This window comes from Barbus barbus (assembly GCF_936440315.1).
Source record: "Barbus barbus genome assembly, chromosome: 37".
Classification (NCBI taxonomy): Eukaryota; Metazoa; Chordata; class Actinopteri; order Cypriniformes; family Cyprinidae; genus Barbus; species Barbus barbus.
Window position 1 is genome coordinate 21,801,211 of NC_136715.1, and position 27,114 is coordinate 21,828,324.

At 38.3% G+C, this 27,114-nt stretch overlaps 1 protein-coding gene across 4 annotated transcripts in view; it reads left to right on the forward strand.

Moving 5' to 3' along the window:
• The first annotated feature begins 2,420 nt into the window (after window positions 1–2,420).
• The window catches only part of srpk1b (SRSF protein kinase 1b), a 35,502-nt gene continuing 10,808 nt past the window's right edge, over window positions 2,421–27,114 (forward strand). The window contains exons 1-8 of one of the 4 annotated variants that reach the window (XM_079396442.1): window positions 2,421–2,515; window positions 3,315–3,369; window positions 21,994–22,109; window positions 24,716–24,824; window positions 24,911–24,998; window positions 25,270–25,357; window positions 25,642–25,748; window positions 25,819–25,984. In XM_079396442.1, coding sequence (XP_079252568.1) covers window positions 2,503–2,515; window positions 3,315–3,369; window positions 21,994–22,109; window positions 24,716–24,824; window positions 24,911–24,998; window positions 25,270–25,357; window positions 25,642–25,748; window positions 25,819–25,984 — 742 coding nt within the window. In that variant the 5' untranslated portion in view covers window positions 2,421–2,502. Of the gene's footprint in view, window positions 2,516–3,314; window positions 3,370–6,630; window positions 6,828–13,627; window positions 13,746–21,993; window positions 22,110–24,715; window positions 24,825–24,910; window positions 24,999–25,269; window positions 25,358–25,641; window positions 25,749–25,818; window positions 25,985–27,114 lie in introns of those variants that run through there. The other 3 variants (XM_079396441.1, XM_079396443.1, XM_079396440.1) reach the window with 3 other exon arrangements.

The following is a 27,114-nucleotide window of genomic DNA, read 5'->3' on the forward strand; positions in this document are numbered from 1 at the left end:
GTTTGTCGCGTGGAATCCGTTTATTTATGGAAAAAACGAGATTATTGTGCATATTGTTTTTCAGTCACACACAAGTTATGTGGTCTGAACAACCACTGCTATACAGGAATAAGGGCGATGATTTTTCCACAACACTCACTCTATGGTATTTCTTTTGCGCAAAAATAGTTAATTGTTTTCTGTACTTATCTAAATCTGAAAAAACATGAGATATGTAAAGTGCGTCAGCGCACTTATTTTTTGAAAGAGACTGCCACCAAGTGGTAATTTCTTATAATACGCATTCAAAATGTCTGATGTGTGAAATAGTGTTACGTAATATGTAGGCTATTGCAGATTACTGCAAACCACACCATAACTCTTAATAAATCACATTTGGTGACACCAAAAGCTCAGTAAACTCATAAATTGAGTAAAATAAGGTGATAGACCTGTAAAGAAAAATGTATGCAGAGGAACATTCTGCTGCCAATCATCAGACTGGGTTAGATCCATTTGCAGCTTTTATTAGATTAATCAAACAGGCAGGTCAAATACCAGCAAAACAGTGCAATAGCAGCAAGGCAGAGGCAGGTAAAGAGTCGAGGCAGGCGAGCTATAACTCAAACACGGGTAGAAAACGCTCAGTAATGACAGCCGGGGCAAATCAAGACTTCGCAGGGATGTGGTGTGTGTGAGTGGCTTTTATGTGTGTAAATGAGGTGCAGGTGTGATGTGCAATCAGTCCCAGGTATGAGGTATGAATTGGAGTTTATGAGAGTGCTAATATTCGGGAGCTGGCGTCCTCTGGTGGTGCGAGGGAGGCGGTACAGAAACCTCTTCCGTAACACATACAAGAAAAAAGGCTACAATTAACTTTTTGACAGTTTGTGACAACATGCCCCAATAGCAGAACATGCTGGGATTGCATTCTGTAAGGAAACTGCACTGATTGACAATGATTTGAGAAAAATGTCTGAACACAGGATCTGTGTTTAACCATCTGGTGCTACTTATTCAAAAATGACTTTTTTTCTCATTATTATATTTCAGTTCTATAATGTATTTCTATTTTTAGGTGATTTGTGGTAGCAAATTGTATTTATGGAATAGTTATGATCCATTTATTGCTTGTTAACCACATAGACCTGACAATGGAATATTCAACCTAAACTGTTGGAAATCTTGAATGCTTTGGAGTACAGACTTCAGTTTGGACTCTTTTTTATTTTTATTTTTGTTTTTAAATATACTTGGCAGATGTTGCTGAAGTAAAAAAAAAAAAAAAGGCAAAAAAAAAATGTTTTAGAAGTTTGTTTATTATAAAAATGCACATTAATTTTTTTATTATATAATAAATAATAAGAATAAGAATAGAGCAAGCTAGTGTTAGAAGCTTTTATTTCTTGCTTTTTGTTAATTGTATAATAAATAAAAATAAAACAGATAGAATACAAAAAGAATAGAGAAGCTAATGTTAATTTTTTTTAAAGAATGGAATTAGAATAGAGAGTGCTAGAGTTAGAGGTTCAAATAAAGATGGAAGAGATGTGTTTTAGCCGATTCTTGAAGATGGCTAAGGACTCAGCTGCTCGGAATATTATTATTAATATATTATTGATATTTTGCTTGCAAAATATGTTTTACCCTAAAACTACGAGAAAATCAAAGGCATAAATTTAAAGTTGTGTTCCAAATTTGAGGTTGATATATTGAAAATTGGCTCTGTGTGTGTGTGTGTGTGTGTGTATCTCTGTGTTTGTGTGTGTGTGTGTGTGTGTGTGCATGTTTATGTGGTTTATGAGGACACAAATTTGTATAATGACATGGGTATGACAGAGGTATTACAATATGAAGGTGGTTTATGAGGACACTGCCTATGTCCCCGTAATTCAAAAGGCTTAAAAACATACTAAATGGTGTTTTTTTGAAAATCTAAAAATGCACAAAGTCTCATGTGAGGGCTAAGTTTAGGTGTAGGGTTGGTGTAGGGCAATAGCACACACAGTTTGTTCAGTATAAAAACCATTACGCCTATGGAGAGTCCCCATAAACCACAAAAACCAACATGTGTGTGTGTGTGTGTGTTCACAGTGCCAAAACCAAAAAAAAAAAGTGACCGAACAGCACCAGAGGGTTAACATGTATTTAAAATATATTCATACACACAGACTCTTGTCTGAATGGTCCCTTGTTCAACCAACAGCTATTAAACCATCCTCGACTTTTGACTCAAAACCTTGTGACAACTTCTCAGTGCTGGGGGCTGTTTCATAAAAGAAGTTTACCAAATAACCCAGGCTTATTTCAGTTTGTCTGGCTTATTTTGAACCAAATCAAGTGACAATAAGTCAAACTAACTGAAATAAACCTGTTTTATGAAACAGCCCAGGACTCATGTAAGTACACGTGATGTGGGTGTGACGAACTGTAGCTCTGTTCAGTTCAGTTGTTGTTGGGGAAGTTTAGTGCGCATGCGCGGACCGTTACATGTGGATCTGAGCACTTAGCCGCCGGTGCAGCATGGAAAGGAAAGGTGAGCATCAAATCGCTAACTACCGTTCCCCACAACAGTCTGTTACAACAGCGTACATATAGATATAAGTAAACATAGCATCCAGTCTGAATCATGTCTGTATTGTGAACTTAGGCGCTGTGAGAGAGTCCCCAGTGTGTGCGGATAGAGACAAAGCCCATGTGTGTTTAGCTAACGTTACTGCTAATATAACAATACTGCGGCTTTACAGCGACATCTGCTTATATTGCGCTGTTTATCAGCAACGCGGACAATTGTTCCTTATTTATGAGTCTTTTAGCTTGCCTCTGATTGTAATCGCTGTTTGTTATATTATATTAATGTGTTTTCTTGCTCTTGTGAGCTGTTGCTAGCTGAACTTTCTCTTGTTTTCGTTCGACTTTAAGATGTTTATCGGAAATGTGTTTGCTTCATTCTGCTTTCACTGCTGTTTGTGTGTCAACAAAATCCCAAAACTTAGAAATGAATCTATTTAAATATTTTGCTGACCATGTTAAATGCCTCATTATTGTCTACAGTCAAAGCATAAGTCACTTTTAGGGCCGCTATAATAAATATAGCCTATAAATATATTTTTCAGTCTTTATGGTTCTTTTTCGTTCATATGAAGTGACCATTTTAATGTTGATTATCTATGATTACCAACTTTTGATAATGGTTTTGTGGCGAGATAAAAAATAATGTCCTAATACTGGTCTCAATAAAAGATTAATTTGAGCTGTATTAGCCTATAGATTAATAGTTTTCGTATACTGAATAATTTATGAGAAGTGCCTAAATAAAACTGTGTTTTTGACAGTACTTGCACTTCAGGCGAGGAAGAAAAGGACCAAAACCAAGAAACCCAGCAAGAAGTGAGTAAATTGTGGATATTGTTCGGTATGAAGTTGTGAAACGAGTTCTGAACATGATTTGAAAACATCAGTGGTTAGTGCTATAATAGTAGAAACCGTTATAATAATGTCCTTTGTGTTGAGAGAGCTTATCTATTAAAGGGAAAGTTCACCCAAAAATGAAAATTACCCCATGATTTACTCATCCTCAAACCATCATAGGTGTATGTGACTCTCTTCTTTCAGACGAACACAATCAGAGTTATAGTAAAAATGCCCTGGCTCTTCCAAGCTTTATAATGGCAGTGAATGGTGGCCGAGATTTTGAAGCTCAAAAACGTGCATCCATCCATCATAAAAAGAGCTCTGGGGGGTTAATAAAGTAAATTCTGAGGTGTATCGATGTCTTTATGTAAGAAAACTCATCATGCTTGTCATGTGACACAGCAGTAGGCTTATGTTTTAATTTTTTCTATTTTATAAGAAATATTCTCAAACGCGTTAACTATTTCATGAAGTGTCTCGATTGGATTGGCAATACTGATTTTTATTATTTTAAACTGTTCTGATGAACCAATATCAATTCTTAAATCCTAAGGATCAATCTTTTAGTCTATGGTGTCGAAATTAATCGTTTCTACGCTGCAATGCAGATGCATAACCGATTAAAACATACTGACGCTGACGTCATTTATCGCATACATGCTAGCATACAATGGCGGAGGGAGGCGAGACGCGAGTGCGAGTAATTAAAAATGCTCCAACTACTTTAAAAGCTTTCAAATATGCAGGGCGTAATCCCACTAACTTGAGAAACCACGTCAGCCATTTTCACCCTGAGCTGTTAACGCCTGTCAGTGCCACGGTGGACCCAGCTCAGCCAAAAACGATGCATTCAAGAAGTGTGTTGTTTTGAGCTGGTAAAATTAAAGGTTCAGTTCATAAACCTGACTGCTTGTATTTATTGACAAAATTGTATACATGTGAAGTAAGATTGAAAATTGTGCATCGTGATATCGCATTGAACCAAATCGATGACATAATCATAATCGAACCGAACCGTGAGACCAGTGTAGGTTCACACCCCTAATGGTTATGCTCGACTAAAACTTCACTAAACAGTATTTTTAGCCCACTTACCATCCAATAACTGCAATAAGCTTTGTGTGTTGTTGCTTTTGATATGAAACGCCACTCAAATTGTCAATTTTATTTTGAAATTCAAACCGTAAATATAGTTTTGATGCCCAAAGTCAAGGCTAATTTGTGTATCAGAGCTGGATGGTGAAGTGAGTATTCATTATGAGTATATGATTGGCTCAGAATTTGACCGTTCAGTGTTTTATTTTGATTAAAAGGTTAATTCTAGGGAGTGAAATCGCAGTTGCGATTAGGCAAAAGCTGCGATTGTCATGCGCAGAGCCGTAGAAGCTACGCAAACTGCTGTCATTATCGTGAACCATATCTTCGATTTCATAATTGCGCGATTATATCGTCTGCAAATTTGTGGCGTAGCTTGTCAGTGAACTATGGCTCTGTGTAGTAAATGCTGCTCCGTCTGAAAGCACCTGATGGAGATTTACTACTAATCACAGAACTGGGTTTACTGACAATCGCATTCGATTAATCTTGCTTCCCTAGTTAATTCACCCAAAATTAAAATTGTCATTGTTTACTCACCCTCATGTCATTCCAACCCTTATGACTTTCATACTTCTGAAGAACCTAAATGAAGATATTTTGTTGTTGTTGTCTATACTGTAGGCACGTTTCCATTGCAGATTTGCTCAACTTGTTGCAATATTTTATAAATATAAAAAAAAGTATTGCGAAATGACGGTGTTTCCGTTAACCAATGTTATGCAACTAAAACCTAATTTTTTTCCTCTCGCATTGTCATCATTTTGACGGATTTTGGCTATATTTATTTGAATGAGGCGTATGCGTGTATCTTTACAGAAGCAGTGCGGAGAACCGCTTCAGAAACGTGCATGGCGCGGCTCGTATAAACACAAGCATTGACTTGAGTCAATGACCACAGACGTGTGCAGTGTGAATTGTCTGAGCATTAATGGTAGGGAAAGCCCCTTATACTAGAGAGCGGCCACAAAGTGTTTCTTGGAGGTTGTAGTAGATTGAAGAATGACTTTACATACGCCATGTGTCCTGTAAATGCGAAAAAAAAGTTTAGCAAAATATTCCTTTTTTGAATTGCCTGAAAAACCACCTCATGTGAGTATAACACTTTTTTTTTGTGATATATGGGAGTTTTGCTAAATTGACGTGTTTCCATTAGGCATATTTTCAATTTACAATTTTAATTTGCACATTTGAAGGGTAATGGAAACGCTGCTAGTCAGTGGGGATCAGTGATGTTAAGTCAAGTCACCTTTATTTATATAACGCTTTAAACTATGTAGATTGTGTCAAAGCAGCTTTACAGTATATTCAGTAGGATTATTAGTGTGTAATAATGCAAAATAGTAAACACTCAATTTTCAGTTAAAGTCAGTTCATCATTGATTCATTGATGTCATCGTCCAGCTCAGTTCAGTTTAATAGTATCTGTGCAATCAAGTTGACGATATCGCTGTAATTTAGGTTTAGGTTGAACTATCTGTGGGTTATGCAGGTTTGAGTCTGGCAGGCAAAATATGCTGTTCCTATTCTCCCTACTTTTGGCTAATTGTTTGTATGTCTCTGTCTTAAAACAAAATTAAAACAAACCAACGCTTAAGGATCAGAGATCCACAATGTAATGGAGATCATCATCTCCCTAAAATTCACTAAGAACTTCTGGGACAAAATGATGGCTAAACTATGAAGACCTACATAGTGTATTTGTGTGTGTTCCTCTCTTAAACACTGGACAGCCGCACATCTGCCCTGAAGAGAGCCGTTACATAACAGCGCTTTGTGACAGCCATCAAACCTGGTGCATTTTATTCTCTCGTTCCCTCACACACACTCTTTCATCTACCGAATGCAAAGGTGAAGCACAAACAGAAGGGAACATGCCCTCTGGGGTCCGCTTGTGTCCTTGAAATACGGCATGTCGACAGAGCGACAGAACCTTCAGCCCGGCCCTTCTGCAGAAGAGAGGCGGGGTGTATGACTATTCTCCGTGAGCCTCTCTACAAAGGCTGTCATCGTGCCCTCTCCTCCTGCGGTGCATTTACGCCACACCGTGTTAGGAGAGAGTGAGTTTTCACTCACTTATCACCCTCCTCCTCTGCTGTTGTTTCTCTTGCCCTTCCCCTCCTCCTGCGCTGCCTTGTTTTCCAGCTCACTAGTGTTGAGGCGGCCAGTGAGCAGAGAGCAGGCACACTCTGGGAGATAGAAAGTCTCATCTGCGGTTCAACTGTGGCTCGCACCATACCGTCCTGCCCCGCGCTGTCCTCCTCTGCCATGTGGCTCCTGGACTGGATCGTTTCACTCAACACTGCCGTGGTGAAACTCGCCAGCGGTCTGAGGTGCAAGTGAGTGTGTGCGTGTGTGTGGCTGAGGTGGCACTGCTGACTTATTGATGCTGTATTCAATTTTAATCAGACAGCTGATGCGTTCGGGTTGGGACTCTTTGGGGAGTGTCAGGCCATTGTGGGATGCGTGTTTGCACTGAGTAAGTGGATCCTGTGTTAGATCCTTGTAGACCTCTCTGATGCATGTATGCATGAAACTTGCTGACCACCCGGTTCTGTCAAGCATCCTGCAAAAGTGAGATTGGACTCTCGTATCTGCACCCTGTGTGTTCCCCGAGTTGGGAAGTTGTCTCCCCAGGTGTATACAGCCTATCTGTCACTGTGCACAAGTTCTGGTGCAGTGCTGGAAAACTTAAAGGGCTGGTATTGCGGTTCACCGAGCTGAGATTTGCCTAGCTGGGAGGATACTCATTATGTAAGCTGTATCCTCCACAACTGCAGTACAGGGTGTCTGGAGGACTGCAGATGGCAGAGTATGTGGCTCTCAGCATGGACTGCATGAAACCAAATCAGGTCACTGTTTTGGGAAGCTGAGCACCATGCGGATGCTGCACTGGCCTGTTTAGCAGCAGGGCGGTTCCTGTTTCGAGTTACTTGACTGATCAACTCTTGAAAGTCTTGAAATTAGGGGTGTGCGATATTAACAAAAAATAATATCTCTATTTTCTGATATTTTATCGGTATCGATAATTAGACAATATTTTGCTGAGTGTGGTGGTATCTACTGTGGATAGCTGACTCCTAAAGTTTTTGATATTCTTCATATTCTGTGTGTGGTGGTCCGTTCACACTGATAGAAATTAATCTTTTCCAATAAGTGTCAATTGATTTTTATGGGCATTTTTACCTTTATAAAGCCATTTTTCTAAAAGTGTGCATTATCTTTTGAGTCAAATTCTCACATTTAATCAGTGAATTAGAATAAGACATTTGGGCTCTTACCAAGCAAATTAAATCAGTATTAATAAAATTCATCTTTGCAATGCAGAGGAAAGACAGAAGCTGCATCTGAATTAGTATTTAGATGTGTTTATGTTGTTTAATGCAGGACATGGGGACACATTATTTCCGGGGATATCGTTGACTTGATTGCACAAATACTATTAGAACTGAACTGAGCTGGATGATGACATCACTGAATTCAATAATGAAATACCTTTAACTGAAAATTGAGTGTTTACTGTTTTCCTTCTGCACTACCGACACACTATTTTCCTATTTGATGCTGTAAAGCTGCTTTGACACAATCTGTATTGTTAAAACACTATATAAATAAAGGTGATTTCACTTGAGTTAATTTGTTAAATGTGATATCATAATTTAAAAGAAAAAAAATAGCAAATTTGTCACATTTAAAAAATCGTGGAGTTCTGGAGGGACTGTTAAAAGTGAAATTAAAACAGGAACGAAACATTGTCATGTTACTCAGAGACGCAAAACAGCATTGTGGCTGTTATTTTTGTTGTCGAAATTGTGCAAAAACAGGCAATATGGTATGTAAAACACAAGTCTCTTAATTAACCTCTTGTTAATTGAACTGTTAAATATAGTAAAAAAACTGTAAAATATAGTAAAAAAAACTATATTACATTTGTAATCATGGCAATTTTTGTGATATTGATTAACTATATGAACTCATACTTGAAATCTGTATTCAAAGATGCCCTTTTTTTTTTTTATAAATCATGATGTTGACCAAACGTTATATACCAAACGTTAGAATTAGAGACTTTGACAACATGCCAGTGATAACAGTAAAGAGAAAAGAATGGTCCGACCGCATCAGAGCATGCGATTAACCGCTCACTCTGTGGAGGACCATAAGTAGAATATATCACTGTACATGCCATTCACACAGAATGCGCTTTTGTGTTGACACCCGCGATCCGGGCGGTGGAGTAGGAAAAAATGCAAGAAGATGGGAGTTGAACTTGAGTGAGTGCCATGTTTTTAGAATGCTGTTTCATACAGGAGACGCGAGTGCAACAGTCAAAAGTGCATAGAAAAACAATGGAAAGCAGCACAATTGAATAAAAAACCTGTAAAGAACTACTACGGTATGTATATTTCATGTTTGCATCATGGTGACAGGCTGAAAGCTGCTGTTCATTGTTTTTACAGAACATTTCTAGTTTATAATAGTCTACCTTCAGTCATTTTGAATTTGAAGTACCTTGACTTTTGAGATTTGTTTTAAGCATTTTTATTATACATATACAAGTTTGCACAAGATGTAGTTATAGTACGTGCATCTTTTGTGCAAATATATTTAACAAGTGATTTTTAGAATTTTCTTCAACTAGAGGGTTATTAAAGAAAAAGTTACTTGAATGATATTAAGTTAACTAGTTGACTTTTTTTTGCCATATAGCGCAGCCCTAGTTCAAAGAGATGGTGCCCCTCCAGGAGCAGCATTGGACCCTGTCATAGTTCACTCAAAAATGAAATGCATTCATTTAATTCATACCAACTCCTACTACACTCTAGCATTGTGGCAGTGACTTTTGCATGGGAAATATGCATGAAGAGCAAAATTTAGCAGTTTGGATGGGGCTACCTGGCGCAACACTGCAGAAATGGAAACCGAGCATCCGTCTATGTGTCGCTGCTGCAGCTGGTTAGGACACGGTGGTAGAGTTATGAAATGCATGTGCTACTGTAAAACATGCACACTGACTGAATCAGCAGAGACTGATGTGCTGTCATCATGCCCTATGAAAACCTCCCTCTCTCTCTGGTTGGCACAGATTGCATAACACAGCAGGTTTAATCTAGCATGCCCAATGATGCTCCGTTAACTGCAGCTCTCAGACCGCAAGCTAATTCCGTCAGTCCTAGTATATGACACCCTCTTATTGTCCAATAATGCTTGACTGAAGCTGTTTGGTTATTTCTTCAGCTTACCAGAGTGGCATAGATGGGGAAGGTTGTTGCTGTGTTGCATTATAGTTAATAATCTTTCTCATGTATTTAATGTGAAGAGCATTTAGGGCTTTCAAAAGTCAGTTAAACTCCTGGGATATCGATCTGGTCAGTGAAGTAGCAGGGGGGTTTGGTGCTAATGAAATTAACAACAGGTGCAGTAGATGAGCAACAATGAGGCCACCCCCCAAAACAGGAATGGTTTTACAGGTGGAGGTAGGAGTGGGCAATATGACCAAAATCTTATATCACGATATAGTTATTTTTTTCTTTTAAAAAGGTTTTTATGATATTACATTTTTTGATACCATAGAATTTTCATAATCCTTGTCACCGATGTCAATATCAAACTAATACAAGCCTAAAAAGAGCAGAAAACAAAAAACCTCAAGTTCACTGAATATAAAGAAACAGTCAGTGATGAAATAAGGATAAGAAACTATTTGCAAGCAATAGGACAAAACTACTATAAGAAACGCTACATACGTGCATTGTGTAAATTAATTAGTCTTCACTGTGTTAATTATATCTATCCATCTAGCGAGATGTAATTAACACATGTATTATGTATAGATTCTATACATATACAGTATATAAATATATCATTATTATACATTTATTAACTTCTTATTAAAGTTACAAAAGTGATTTAGTCAAGAGCAGTGAGATTTTCTCTCACTGTTGTTTGTTTAATATGAATGGCAGATAAGACGAATATTGGACGGCTTCCCCTTTACTGTTACATATGCGTACATTTTCAGCTGTTTACACTCTCTTAAGACCTAAATCACTGTGTTCACGAGGATACTCGCAAAGACGGGGATTCTGACGCAAATAAGTGTAAGTAATCGGTCAAAGCCAATAAAGCATACATACACTGCTGGACAATAATCAATAATTAGTCTTCTATAATATTTTTGATAAATATTTTACAATATTTTGACAATTTTATGGTTATGATTGTACAATCAGTATATATACTACAAACACTTTTTCCATTTTTATGTAAAAAGTTATTATTACTTTTTATATGAGTCCGTTTTGGAGTTTGTGCATGAGCGCCCTCCGGCTTCGAGTATGAATGAAACGTACAGCGCATGAGAGTGTTCAGTGCTCTGTGATGTTCACATAATTTATTTTAGGCATAAATGTGTTGATGTGCAATTGAAAGCGGAAATTATTTAATTCTCAAATTGTATAATTTATTCAGGGCTGAAACGGGAACAAAATGTCAAGAATTTAAAGCAGTGAAGTACAGACTCACATGAATGTCGACACTATGAAAAGCTTGTTAATTGCATAATGATAAATTATGCAATACACGTGGCAAAGTGTTTTATAGCCCTGTCAGTCAGAGAGACCCTACCTTTCTTCTATTGCCAAAGGTTTTGTGGTTGCTAAGAAACTAGTAGACCATTAAATGCATTTTATCTAGTGACGTGTCCTACTGTAGGACCAGGGCAGTTTTTCTTTTAAGAGTCCTGCATGCTGCACATTCTTCAGCTTTTTGCTTGTGCGTTTGAGTAAGACTTTTTTTCCGTCTGTACTTCTTTAGATTTTAATGAACAGCTCCATGTCAGTCAGTTATTTTGTGATTCATAGTGGAGAGTCTCATATCGTTTTACAGTGTATTAGTTCATACCAGCATCCTCCACCCACGTCTCTCCATCTATTAGGAAAGTGCTTGATGAGTGGAGAGAGAGTGTATTATGTACAGAAGACAAAATCATTTAATTTAAGATAAAATGGAGTATAAAATGTCAAGTAGTTGTCCAGCATGACAACAAAAAAGTAAAGGCTATCAGCTGAAGGTTTGTCCACATTGGGATTGGCATCTAGCATGGCTGGATTGTTAACATACTTGAATCAAAAACATACAGCGTGAACTGTGTAGTCTAAACTAGATTCTAATTCTAGATTATTTTTGACTGAATCAGAAGCATGCAGAGTGACCATTGAATTTCAACCAATTCCTGAACTAATGGCTCTTATGAGACGGGTGTTTTTATGATAAAAATACAGAGTGACCAATGAAGCCTGACTGATTGCATTGTATGTTTTTAGCTGAATCAAATGACTTATGAGCTGATTCTTTTTACAGAATCAAAAACTGCATCGACGCCACTTCCCGCCGGAACACAACCTCAGTGGGCGGAACCGCACTCAATCCAGCTGACTGTGACGTCATGTGTATACCCTCTATTAACTCTGATTCAGTACTTTTTATTCTGAATCCAAAACACACGGTGTAGTCCAACCAGTTCTTGAACAAATGACTCTTATGAGCCGTTTAGTTTTTTTGACAGAATCAAAAACATATATATGGAAGCCCGTTTCCACCACTGAATAAAAAATAAAAAAGTAATTGCGACTTTTTATCCTCATAATTGCATGATATAAACTCACAATTCTGTCTTTTTTTCTCAGAATTGCGAGATATAAACTTGCAATTGTGAGTTAAAAAGTCATAATTGGGAGCGAGAAACTCGCAATTCTGAGAAATAAAGTCAGAATTGCGTAATATAAACTCACAATTCAGACTTTTTTCTCAATTGCCAGTTTATATCTCGTAACTCTGACTTTATAACACGCAATTGCAAGTTTATATCTCAAAATTCTACGAAAAAAAGTCAGAATCACAATTTTGACTTTATAGATCGTAATTCTGACTTTAGAACTCGCAATTGTAAGTTTATATCACGCAATTCTGAAACTCGCAATTGCGATAAAGTCAGAATTGCCAGTTTTTATCTCACAATTCTGTGAAAAAATAAATAAAAGTCAGAATTGTAAGAAAAAAAGTCGCAATAACCTTTTTTTAAATTCTTTATTCAGTGGCGGAAACGGCCTTTCATACATATAGCACAGCCAGTGTAGTGTGACCAGTTCTTAAACATGAGCCATTTTTTAATTGAATCAAAGATGCACAGTGCAACGAGTGTCGTACAAGCTTAACTAAACTAAACTACAACCGATTTCTTAACTGCTTCTTTTTTACTAATCAAATACAGTTCAGCTAGTGTAATCCAACTGATTCTTGAAAAAAATGACTCCGTTCTAAGTCACTTTAAAACAGGCTTTTTGCAAGTTTATTTTATTTATTTTTAAATCTCGTCATTTGGCACTGGGATAATTTGTTTAGTTTGTTTTGTTTTTATTTCTCCTGGCCACTGTTATTAGTGTACTCAAGACTAGCGGGTTAAGAACAGATTTTCTTTTCTGTGCAGAACTGCAGTTTTTTGCAGCAGAAGCTTTTCCACTTTTACAGGAAAAAAAGACTGCGTTCTGATTGGCTTTTGCAATTCAAGGTTAATCATTTTTTCCATCTCCTGAAAGCTCCTGTGCTTTCAATTGCAATAAATACTATAAAAATATTGTAATGATAGATTGGGGTCTTTCATTTGAGATGTTCTCTGTCAAGTAGCTCTCATGTAGTTGTGCACGTCTCAGAGGGGCGAGAGATGAGAGTAATTGATTGTGTCGAGTGCCCTCTTATAGACCCTCTCTCTCTGTCTCTGTCTCACTGCCGTGACTCAGTGCTGCTTACCTGCCTTCACTAACAAGGTTGTAAAGAGGCTTGCTTAGACTGAGACACGGATCTTATGAGCAAGAGCGCGTCTAACTCGCCTTTGTGAGCTGGCTGCCTTTTTCTGCTGTAAATTGAGAGAGAGAGCAGATGGGATGAGTGATGGCAGAACGCTTGGCGTTATGAAGGAGAAATGAGGAGGTGGCAGTGTTTTTACCTGCAATGCAGTGCTAGCTTCCCCCAGCCAACTGGAGCGCGTGGCACCGAGGGAAGGGCGGGCTCTTGTTGCTGACGGAAGCAGAGCGAGCGGGAGAGGGAGGGATCGAGCTCCTCAGCATTCTGCCTCACTGTGCATCTGTGTGCACTGAGGTGGCCCTCCTCTGCCTCTGGTACATGGCTCTGTCTCTGGCCTGCCAGCCCCTGTTGCCATCATTAGCACTGTCTCTCATGGGCATCCGCGCATCTTGTAGGTAAGGAGCAAAGTTACACCTCTGTTTGCATCTTTAGTGCCTCGTAAGCACATTTCTGGTGTGCCATGTGTTTGAGAGCTTTGATTTCATTTGTGCTTTGACAGTTTGGTGAATGCAGTTTCATCTAGTTGCTCGTGGCGAGTTATTTTCCTTCATGTTTGGAGCTTCAAAGGGAAAAATAGTTGAAGGGCTCTTTAAAATTGGACTAGTTTAGGAAACTGTTTATCCCCATGTATTACATACATGTATTTATGTGTAATGTGTATAACATTATTTAAATTATACAGCAGCAAATCTGCAATTTAAAAAACGTCCATGCAATGTTATATTTATAAGGAGAAAACTTAAAAAAAATAAAAAATTACATTATTGAAATATTTAGCTATAATTAAAATATATTCTATATAAGAAAATATATGTATAAATATTATGCAAATATTAAGCAGAAAATTATATTTATACAATGTTTTGTTGATATGCCTGTTTTTCTGCTAAATATTTGCATAATGACCTACTTATGCATATTTTACTTCTTTCCATATTTCATTATGCAAATATTTAGCAGAAAAACTACCATTGACAAATTTGTATATTAATGGTGTATGTAAATGTATATCTGTTTAATTATAGTTTTTTTTGTACATATATTATAATACTTAATATAAATAAGTATTTCCTAATAACAAGTGTTACCCAAACTGAATAGAAACAGTTTCCCAAAATGTGCTAAATTTGCACTCGTAGTGCAGTGATTTATCATCAAATTTCTAATGTTGCAGCTCTGCACGCATCTTTCTGAGCTGATCAAACTCCTCTCAAAAGACATGCACGCGTATCCTTGAAGATGCTGCTTAAAAATGCATGGTGGACACACACTGTGTGAAGTTTTCAGATTAAATTCAGCTTTCTTAACGAGTCTGTCTGAGATGAATCGTGGCAAAGGGAGATGAGAGCGAGGGAGACGTGTTGAATGCATGTTGTGCTGCAGCCGTGCGCTAAACAGCATCAACGGCCCCTCGCTGTTTTGTGCACCTTCACCTTTTTGCAGATTTGTATACGGTCAGGCTGGACCCCAGATTGCGTCTTAATGAAAAGCCACTGCTTAGTGAATTCACCTAGTTTGATGCAATCAGGAGATTGTTACCCGAGCAAAACCACAGGTGGGAAAGGCCACACGGGACAGGTTTTGCACTAAATGAAATCGATTTGAAAACCTTCCTTTGCCTCGAGCTCTAATGCTGCAGTGCAGTCCGCACGCGAGTGAAAACAATGGTAGCTTGGTCTTAAGAGTCAGGCATTTGTGTTCTGGAAGAGCGGATTGTTTTGATGCATGCGTGAGCACTCTGACACAAGACAAGAGAATGTCAGACGTGTTGTGGTTTGTTGTGTGGGCTGGAGAAGTTCTGAAGGCTGAGCTCTGTATTAAGAGTGAATTTAACTCTCTGTGCGCCAAACGTTTCACTCCCACTCACGACGCTCACACGGACCAACACTCATGCACAGACACACACAGCCCCCTTGTTTTTCTCTCGCTGAATGTGTTATGAAGGATGGCATGCATCAAGAGGCTCGGGAGGTGAAGTTTTGGTTCAGATGAATAGTCCAGGCTGGTTGCTAAGGCTTGAGGCTTTTAATAGAAGCCGCCTTTGCTGAAAAACAACTTAAAGTAATGGAGGGAATTATGGAAATGTGATTCAGAGACTGGATCCATGATGAGGCGATAAGAACATAGCCTCTTTGATGCAACCTCTCTGAACACCCATCACCTGTGGTTTAGTCACAATGAGCAGTCTGGTTTTATAGTAAAGTCAATTTCAAAGATTCACAAATTTACTCTACACAAGCGAATACTGATACTTAGTAAACATCACTTTGTTTAAATGTGTTCTGGTAAAAACCTTTCATTGTCTTATAGTATGCATTTATTTTTATCTTACTTGCTCAACGATTCGCTCAACGATTAATTTTGCCAAACCCCTCCTTTACGTGACACTAATCTGCAGTGATTAGTCCGGGGTCAAGTTTTCCCAGGTCTGCGTGCGCAACAAGTGGGCGGGCAATATGCTAATGTTTCATGTTGACGTCAACATGAAACGGTTTGGGATTCGTTTTAAAAACGACTCATTTCAATGATTCAGAGTCGACTCTTTCTTTTGAGAGACAATAACATTATACACAGTGCACTTTCAGAATTAACATTTTGCAGGACGTTTTCATTCACTTCAAGCTGTGTTACAGACTGCATGAAAGCTTGTTTTCAAAAATCCATAATGGGGCGCTTTAAAGTTGACTTTAATGAATGCATGCAACAGTATGGATTTTAACAAAATATGTGTTTAAAGCATAAAGAGGGTGTTCCTCACGGGTTTTCAGCATATTAACAGTTACTCCAGGGTCTGTCTGGTATCCTGTCTGTTCAGTGTTATTAATCGAAATACGATAAGATAAATCAATTAATTTATTAACAACAATTAATCAATCATAGTCATCATTTACAACCCTATAGCATTACATAGACTTGTAGACTGAGAAAGAGTACGTGGAAAGTATCATAAAAATGTCGTTTTGCTTTAAGCAAAATCTTTTTTCTTTCTATTGTTATGTGGTGAAATATGACCTAGACAATTCTTGACAGTTTGCATTGGATTCATTCTTCTGATTTTGAAAGCTCTTGTCATTTTGTGTGCAGCATGTATCAGACAGTCCGTAGGCGTGCCGTCTGAGGCTAAAAACAATGCGCTGTAGACTTGAGATTAAGCAGAATTTAAATGGCATGTTTAACAGTAGATTACATCCCCCTCTATTGCTCCCTGCCAGCTTAAACAACCAGATGAATGATTCCTCATCTTAATTTTTCCTGAAAGGATTTATGGCATTAAGTAAAACAGTGGTTCTGGAATCTAAAATGAGCAGTCTGGGTAACTCCAGGACAACGATTGAGAGCTGAATTAGAGGATTGATCAGAGGATTCTAATGTTTCTAAAACTTTTAAATGTTTCTGGATTGAAGAATTTATGTGTCACACATGCAGGACATTTAGTTTCACTAGGATTTCAAATTGGAGAGAATTTGAATCTGGTTACGGCTTTGATTTGCTGTTCTTCTGAGAGCCGTCATCATTTAGAGTTTTCAGTGAATGACTGTGCATTACACTCTTATTATGGTCAGTAAATGCATGTCATGGATCTATCTACATGGGTGTTTTGTCTGGCAACCCAATGGTCAAATCCCACTGGACTAGACCATAGTCAGGTTAGATGCCTAAATCAAACAGCATTGTTTTAGTTCTCAGTCTTGGTTGAGGTGAATATTTGTTCTCTGAACGAATAGGCCTTGGGTCATCACTAGACAAAAATAACATAACCAATGTCCTATCCACACATTACTCAAAGGGTAAGAGAATACTCAGACTGACACTAAAGAAATGCAAGGCATTCTGGTATGTCGACCGCTTTGTGCTGACAACAGTACAAATAGCATCGCCCACAATCTCTCCAGACGTCTGGGTTTCACATCTGATTAGGCAAAGTTTTGTCTTTTTTCCCATCCTTCCCACAACAGAACAGTTGTTATCTGAAGGCAGTTTCCACAAACCAAGCATCATTAGTTGTTATAAAATATAAAGAAAAATAAATAACATTATTAGTATTAATCAAGCTCTGCACAAAGCCCAGACTATAGCATGACTTGAGATGCTGTTTACTGATGCTCTTGTTTCTGAATGGGAGCAAATCCATGTCTTTTTTTTTCAGAATAATAGAAGCTTTTAAGGAGGAAATACTCCCTAATGCCCATGATATTGAACTCTAAACCCAAATGTGCTTCAACAAGCACACATGGGTGTGGTGTCAGTGTGTCCCACATACTTTTGGGCATGAAATGCACATTCACCCATTCTATATTACTGCAGTAAGTTGCGACATTGCATGGCAACAGCAGATAGCTAAACTCTGTATCACCATGACCCTATCAAAACTACTTAAATAAGTCCTTCCTTGTTGACTCGCTCAAGACATGTTTAGCTGTTTTCACATCTCACTCACATGTACACATTTTAAGGTCATGCCACATAAATATATCTAGCATGGTATGAACAGTAGATCAAAATCGCTTTTCTGTTGCACCGTATAAAAACCATAATGATGTGTTAATGTTAGCGCCTTAATTCAGTAACTTGTCTCGTCGACTGCTGTGCAGAGAGATATGTCTGCGGTGGTCTCTCAGCATTCATTACTCAGATTGCTGCTCTCGTCATTATCTTTTAATGAATGCATCCGTCTTTGAATTGTTTTGAATGATGAAATAAAGTTTTTGTCACCACTCTTTCTAGAAGTGCCACAGTGATAATTCCACAACATTCAAGTGAACTTTGTTTTATATGTTATTTCCGGCACTTGACCGAAATAAAGTAGTTAGTCAGGGTGCAGGTTCTGACGAGACTGTAAAGTCCTTAGTCTGTATATGAATAGGGCTGGGTGATATAGCTTAAAAATATATTATCTATTGATATTCAATATAAACTGTCAGTGGGTCGTCATATCTGAATTTAAAATATCTTGCTACCTACCAAATAAATAAATATGTGGATATGAAATATTTAAGTTGGATGTTTTTAAGTTACTTTTATTAGCTTGCTCATGAAAGCCGCTGAGAGGGAGGACACAAGCACAGCCGTGTAGGAAACAATGGGTCTTCCAGATGAGTAGTCAGTTATACAGTGTGGATATAGGCGATTGATTTAATATAAGATTTATCTTTGAAACGGCTTTTTCAATCCATCATTGCAACCATTTAGTGCGTCTATCTGCACTGATCAGCCACAACATTAAAACCATTGACAGGTGAATAACATTGATTATACTGTTACAGTGGCACTTGTCCAGGGATGGGATGTATTAGGCTGCAAGTGAATTTCATGTGTTGGAAGCAGGTAAAATGGGCAAGAGAAAAGATCTGAGTGGCTTTGACAAGGAACGCATGGTGATGATAGATGAATGATCAGAGCATCTCCCAAAATGAAAGTTTGTGGGGTGTGGTACCTGCCAAAAGTGGTTGATTTGGGTGAAACGGCGCCAAGGTCATGAGTCCCTAAGGCTTGCTGATGCACCTGGGAAACTTAAGGTGAGCCTGTCTGGTCTGATCACACAGAAGAGTTACTGTAGCATAAACTGCTGACAAACTTAATGCTGGCCGTGATAGAAAAATGTTGAAAGAATGACGTTTACTGCCTGTGGAACTGCAGAGTTGCAGGCCAGCCAGAGTCCCATGTTGACCCATGTCCATAGCCAAAAGCTCCTACAATGGGCATGTTAGCATCAAAACTGGACCATGGAGGAATGGAAGAAGGTCGGATGAATCACACTTTCTTTCGGACTAGGTGATCGGCTGGGTGTGTGTGTGACATTTACCTGGGGAAGAGATGGTAGAAGGATTCACTATGGGAAGAAGGCAGGCCAGCAGAGGTAGTGTTATGCTGCTTCTGCATGTGAATGCTACCTGGACACATACCATCTATCTAAAGATTGTTGCAGGCCATGTGCACACCTTCATGGTAGTGGCCTCTTAATATAACCCTGCCAGACTCGAGAGTTCAGGGTGTGCCAGAGTGTTGATGGTGTGGCGCGCCATATATTTTCTGCTCGCATTTTTCTCTTTCGGCCAAAAAACGAAAATGCCTTTTTTCCGTTGCTGAAATTTCAGTGCATGCCTAATTGTGGCTGACCGTGCTCTATATATACACAGTTGAATTTTTAAAGCCTATAAATAATTGCATAATAAATAAATACAGTTTGAAGCAGAAATATTTAAAACCCTAGTGTATTCTTTTTTGTGTTTTAAAAAAATTAATGTTGCTTGCAAATTTCTCCTTTTATCCCTTTATTGAGGAACAACACATTGATCAATTATCATTATACCCCTTGAATCTTTTTTTAATGCACTCCTAAATTTTTAACTTGTGCTCCTAGGAAAAAACGAAGAGTCTGACCATGATATACAGCGAGACTGGTATACCACTGCAAGCCTGATGTAAAGAGTGCGACACATCAAAGATTTTGAAACAAGTCAACGTCCTCAATGCGTCATTTTGGCCCTAGATGTGTGCACCAGTACAAGGACTGACCAGCAACCTATCACTCATATGAGATCCCAGCTATTAGCACACAACAACAATCAAGTCAAGTTCTGCACTCTTTCAAAAACCCATTTCACTTACATATACATTGTCACAATAGCAGGAAAATACTTGTTTCATGCCAACTTTAATGACAAAATTAAAAGCAATGTAAAAATGATTTTTGCTGGAAATATCAAATTAAGCAAAAATTTAAATGATAATAGTGAATATTTGAATATTCGTTTTATGGCTTTTCCCTTCACACGAGAGCTCCCTTGAGATTAGAGCAGTAGTGGTTGGCAGGACTGCTGTGGTTCAACATCTGCTGTGCTCTGAGCCATGGGCACATGTATGCATACACGTGTGTGTGTGTGTGTGTGTGTGTGTGTGTGTGTGTGTGTGTGTACCCCCCCCCCCCCCCCCCAGACCAGCTTCACATTCACACACACCTCCACTGATTAACTCCCACTAGCACAGCCTCTAATTATCTGGAATCTGACTAAATTAATTATTTTCTGGTGTAACACCCACCATGTTCGGCCCATAACACACAGCTGTACAATCGTTTTCGACTAATAGCATGTTCATTAAAATATGTGTGGTGTCTGTGCAAACTGCAAAGTTTGCTTGCTTCAATCAAAACTAATCAACTCAAAAGAGCACAATTTGTAAATCCCCAGGATCTGAAGTAGACATTTGCATTTATTTGTCGCTGGTGGTGCCTTCATTATTGAAATACTCACTGACGCACGAAGCACAAAATTGATTCGGTTGGTTAACAGACAGAGATAACAGCTTCTCAATTAAACTGTTTCATGTTTATTGGTTATATGTGATGTTACCTGGGATTTGTGGGAAAAGCTTTTCTCTGCTCTGGTGTCAGGCTGTTATGTTTAACTGTATTATTCATAATTCTTGCAGATTTTAATTTGCCTCAGTCTGTTTAGTTTGGCCATGTATAACTTTAAAATTACGCTAAACCAACAGAAAGAAACCTGTTCTGCAGCGGCAAAAACATGCCTGTTTAATAACTCACCGCATTTAATCCACCGCTTCAGACATTGTTCATAAGCCGTATTGAGAACGGCTAATTCAAAAAGTGTCCTTGTAAAGGCTTATGATATTTTGGACTTGTTTCGAACTTCCAAGCCGCAGTTCAGAGCCCAGTTTAGGATGCAGAAAATTGCCAATTGCTTCAGAGAGATTACGCTACATAGCGAGGCGAACTCATCAGCGGGAACGGCACAAAGCTGCATATCTAATCGCATTAATGCCCACTGCTGGTGCAGCCAACCAATAGAAATAACACTGCGAGTAGCGTGATATTGAAAAGGTCAGTGAGATATTTAGACACAATGCAGGTAGAATTAATGGATCACACTTCTATAATTAAAATAATTGGATTGACAAAAATTGTGTAGCGTCTGGTCTCATTCGCTTCAAATCTTGGCACATGCCCCCAGGTTTTTTTTTTTTTTTGGCAGATATCCCTAACTGGCCCATATACCATAAGATAATATGTATTATTAAAATGCTGAATGCATTTGAATTCATCTTACCATAGGCTAAAAAGGATAGTTCTCTCAATAATTAGTCAATGGGTTTCCAATGTATGGACAGATAGATATTTTGTGTTTCACATAAGATAGAACAGGTTTGGAACAACATGAGGGTCAATAAATAATGGCTGAATTTCCATTTTTTGTGAGAACTATGGCTTTAAGTTTTCTACAGCAACTCAAAGAGACTGAATGCTTTATGATTTCTCTCAGCTTGACGCCTCTTAAGATTTTCTTCACGGCTCCCGCTGAGCTGTAGTGAACCAGCAAAGACTGTCTCTCTCACTCTGCAAGATAACCGTAGTTTCTTTGGTTTAACGTTGCACCTGCACTGATTTATAGGTTTCATAAATGTCTGACATTAGAGAAGCCCAATGGGCATTCATGGATTATATGGTGTAGTAGCAAGACGATGGTGGTAATAAACTTTAATAACAACATTTTAAAGGCACTGGATAAATATTTGTCTGCGTTCCTGTAACTAGCACATCCAGAATGAGAGATGTGTGAAGACATTTGGCCAGCGGTTGTGGTTGCTACATCTGTTTGCTAAAGATAAGCTTTCTTTCTCCAGGCCTGATCCCCACCCGAGGGGAGCCGCACAGCAGCCTGACTCACTGCAGGAGCAAGATGAGGAGATCTTGGGTTCAGATGATGAGGAACAAGAGGATCCTAATGACTACTGCAAGGGTAGGAGTCCTGTGATCATAGTACGGGGAGAGACTCGTGTGTACAATGAAAGAGTATGCATTGTAAACGGGCTGAGCGATTAATCAAAATAAAAACATGTGATTATTAAATTGCAGAGGCTGATATTTAATTAAATAAATACACTGCGCATTTCAGAGTGAAGCGCAGCACTTATCTTTTTGCTAGGGATTAGCGTTTTTCAAAAATATTGCATTTGGAATATTTGAGCTCATAAAAAACAAATATTCGAATAGTCATTTATTTAAATTGTTTAATGAGAGACTTTGTTTTTCATTTGAAAACATTAAACAATAAGTGCAAACAAAAAAAATGTACAGAAAAAAGCATTCCATGGGGAAAAACGTCTGTACAGCCGGTAAACACCAAGCCGACGCTGAAGAACTAGTGGCGACGAAAGCAGACTGCGGGGGGTCGGCTCAAAGGACACCAAGCTGACGTTCGACGGCCAGGTAACACGTCCGTTCTGCGCTTTTCTCATGCACTGGTTCGCCATCTGAACAGCCAATCAGAATCATCAGATGGCCCGACTGACCAGTGATCTCCGACGCTGATTCAACGTGTCGAATCTGGAAAAAAGCCGACGAGGACCAACTTCAGCCAATGGCGTGGAACACACTGAGAAAACTTAGTTGGCCGGCGAACAAAAACTGCCTGACGGCCGACCGTCGGCTTGGTGTGTACCGGGCTTTAACCACGTACATATACACTTGAGTCGGCATGGTTATCGTGTAAAAACATGTACATCAACATGATCAGGAAAGTCGGCTCCTTATGCCGTGTGTCCACAAAAGCGTTTTTAGCCAGCACTTCTGAAAATGCCTAGCTGAGAAGACCTGCGAGCGTTACGGAGGCGCTTTGGTTGTTGTCATACAGAATAGTCACTGAAGTAATGTGTCAGATGCATCACAAATGAACTTTGGTGGATACACGGCCTTAGTCTGTTAACAATGAAGCCGGCTGCAGAGAAAATGAGTGGTCTTCTCTGCTCGCTCGGGGTACATCTGCACCTACCTGCAGTAGTGAATGCAGTGATGTGCCGTTGTTTTTCTTCATTCGACTGGGCATGATGTTCCAGTGTTTGTATATGATTTCTCATTTTAGTGATAACTCAGCTCAGAATTTATGAGGGATTTACTGCATTAACGGCCAGCAACATTTTAACGAAATTCAAATAGTGTTTTTATTTTTCGAATGATTATTGCAGATAGAATATTCGTGCATTTGTGCACACTGCTACTTTTTGCATGCAACAGCTCACGATTCAGTGTTTTCAGCAGCTCAGTTCATAGTAAACATGCTGTGTGCTGCTCCACACAAACTACATCTCTGCATCAGCTGAGTTTGAGTGACTCATAATAAGTGTATTTGGGAACACAGTGTGAGCCAACCCATTTCAAATGATTTGTATTGAGAAGCATTTTGGTGTTGCCAACAAATGAGGAGCTTGATCCCTGAATTTTTCTGCCAAAAATAAAAGCTTGTTGGTTTAACGTTTGGAAGAATTTAAGACTAGGGCTATCGTTAACGATTATTTTGGTAATCGAGTAATCTGTCGATTATTCGGACAATTAATCGAGTAATCGGACAATTATAATTAATGAAGAATGGCTTTTAAAATGACTTTAAATACATATGATGGCAATGAGGCAATAATAATAATTTCAAATAAAGTATCAAAAGCAAGTAATCATAATTTTATTGAACAAAACTGTTAAAATACATAATGTATTATAAACAATAGAGCAAATGTACATTACACATCATAACAAATGCCAGCAGAGTGTGCCAAAGGCCTGACAATAGTTTCTACACTTTACTGCACGATCTAATCCTTGTTTAATATACCAAACATTTATTTCAGATGTCTACTTATAATATTTGGCCATCTCTCTATGACAGAAATGCTGTAGCCACTGTCATTTCTTGAATGTGGATGGTGGGAAATGTGTAAAACGTATCAAAACATGTAAACTCGGAGTGAGAGTTTAAACTTTTATTTTGAAATTGCGATGAAAAGTTAGCATATTGAGTGTTTGCGTAGTGGGGTGAATTCACAGTAGCATTATGCTTTATTAAGATTTTTAAATGGGTTTAATATATCATGCAGCCTTGGAAAGCGGTCTAATAACCACTTCCGGTATTTAGCCGATTACTAGACGCAGGCAAAATGATTTTATTTTAAATCGAATACTCTAGTAGAATAGAGGAAGCATTGCAGCCCCATTTAAGACATAATATTAGTATTATTGATATATACAAATGAGTGAACATAGATCTTGAAAAGTTCTTGAATAATTAATTTCTAACTATACTTACATTTTGGCGGAGTTGAACTATGACATTTTATAACAAATTAACTTGACTTGAATTACCTGACTTTGGCGTTAAAGATTATGCCTAACAATTTATTTTTATTTTTTTCATGAATCATTGAAAAGGTGTATTTCAGTCATTTTGTTTTGTTTTGAATAAATTGTATAAAATAATAGATCTAGAAAGTGTTTATTTTGGAGCCTGATATTCAAATAATTCCAGATGTTTTGTTGCTAACGGTGTTTTCTAACAGCCAAAAACTCATTTTCTAGGTGGTTATCATCATGTGAAAATAGGCGACCTGTTTAATGGACGGTACCATGTAATCCGCAAGCTGGGATGGGGTCATTTTTCCACTGTTTGGTTTGCTTGGGACATACAGTACGTTCACTTACACCTGTCTGTCTGCAATACCATTTAAAAATGAAGTATGTGTACTGAGAGGTAATTTATTGTTTTGGTTGCAGAGGGAAGCGTTTTGTGGCCATGAAAGTGGTTAAGAGCGCAGAGCACTACACTGAAACAGCACTCGATGAGATCAAGCTCCTGAGAGCGGTGAGTTCCCCCGACACCAGCGCTGCCTTAGAAACCATTACGATGAATTATTCGCGAGGCCATTTAGTGTCAGATGAATTTGACAGCGTGCCACAGTGTGGTGGGAAAGTAATGAAAGTCAGGTGTATCCACATGCCCCGAGGAAAGTGGTTTCATCAAATGAAAACACGTTTAATTTTGTAATAAACCAAAGAAAATGGTTTCAAATCTTGTCTTGTCTGTAAAACTGTCCGAGCCCTGAATAATTTTTTCCCCCATCTGGTGGATTCAGGTCAGGAACACAGACCAGAACGATCCTAGCAGGGAGAAAGTGGTGCAGTTATTGGACGACTTCAAGATCTCGGGTGTGAACGGAACCCGTATCCTTTCAGTGGCGCTGTTTATTGTACAGGTGTCCTTTGGTTTTATGAGGGATCCACAGGTGTTTTTCTAGTGCACTTCATATTCGCTTCTGTACAGGATGCTGTTTACAGCTGCCCGCTCAATCTCTCGAGCCACAGCTGTGAGAGTAGGCGCTTTGCCCAGATTCAGCCCAGCTCGCTCTTTTATTTGTGAAGTGCAGCTCGTAATGAGCTGGAGCTCTTGGCTTGTGTTCCCAGAGGACATGGACTCTGCATCATTTCCCTTTACCATGCGCTGTCAGATGTGTGTATGGTGTTTGAAGTTCTCGGCCACCATCTGCTGAAGTGGATTATTAAGTCCAACTACCAGGGCCTGCCGCTGCCATGTGTCAAGAGCATTATTCGACAGGTATGTGTTTTCTTCTCATAATCATTTAATGTGGTTTACTGCAGGTCAAACCTAAATTTTCTCTGTGTAGGTTTTGCAAGGCCTGGACTACCTGCACACCAAGTGTAAGATCATTCACACTGATATAAAGCCAGAGAACATCTTGTTGGATGTGAATGAGGCGTACGTCAAGAGACTGGCTGCGGAGGCCACGGAGTGGCAGAAATCTGGAGCTCCACCACCTTCTGGATCCGCAGGTGACGGCAAGCGCTCCTCTCAGAACATTTCGATTATTAACAGACGGGACAAAACTTCTAATATGTCACAATTATTATGAATGTTATTATTAAAGGAATGGTTCACTCAAAATTGAAAATTTGCTGAAAATGTACTCACCCTCAGACGATACAAGATGTAGATGAGTTTTTTCATCAGAACAGATTTGGAGAAATTTAGCATTACATCACTTGCTTACCAATGGATCCTATGCAGTGAATTGGTGCCGTCAGAATGAGAGTCTAAACAGTTGAAAAAAACATCACAATGCAATCCAAATGCATTAAAAAAATATATATATTTTTTTATTTGTAATGCATATCAAATCGGCTGCTAAATATTGTTGTAATATTGAATAGGTAGGTCTCTGTCGAATATCATCCCTAATAGACAGTAGAGAGCTTTGTAATCTACAATAGAACTGGCCAGTTATTAAAAATGTATTCTAGCAGTATTCTGTTCATTGGGTTATGATAACTTTTGCATTATTTATATAAAGCTGTCAAGCAAGTATATATTTTTTTAATCTAATTAATTATACAAAGTGGCGAGTAAATTGATCACAAAATATTTGCTTAGCAAATAAGGTTGAGAAATCACCCCTAAAAGGATTATTTAAAGTCGTTATTGTGTTAAATGGGAAAAAACATCAAATAGATGTTACGAAAAGTAGCTTTAGAAAGAAATATTTGATTCAACATTCATTCACATTTATTACACAAACTTTTTTTTAAAGCTGCATCTGAATTGGTATTTCGATTATTTATAGACCGTTTATTGCAACTCAGTGGTGGCATGAATGCATTTACTCTGCAGGTACAGTTGCATAAATAATGGCATGAAATTAATGGGATTTAAAAGGGTATTAAAGGGAAAATTTAAATTCTGTCATCGTTTACTCACCCTCATGTCGTTTCAAACCTGTATGACTTTCTTCAGTGGAGCATAAAATAATCAAAAGTATTAAATTAACATCCGTAATATTTATATAAAAATATTATTATATTACATTATATTTCAAATGTGATTAATATAATGAATTAGTGTAATTATAGAAAGTTTATTGTAAATATTACTAAATTATTACAAATATTGAATTTGCTAGAAGTCA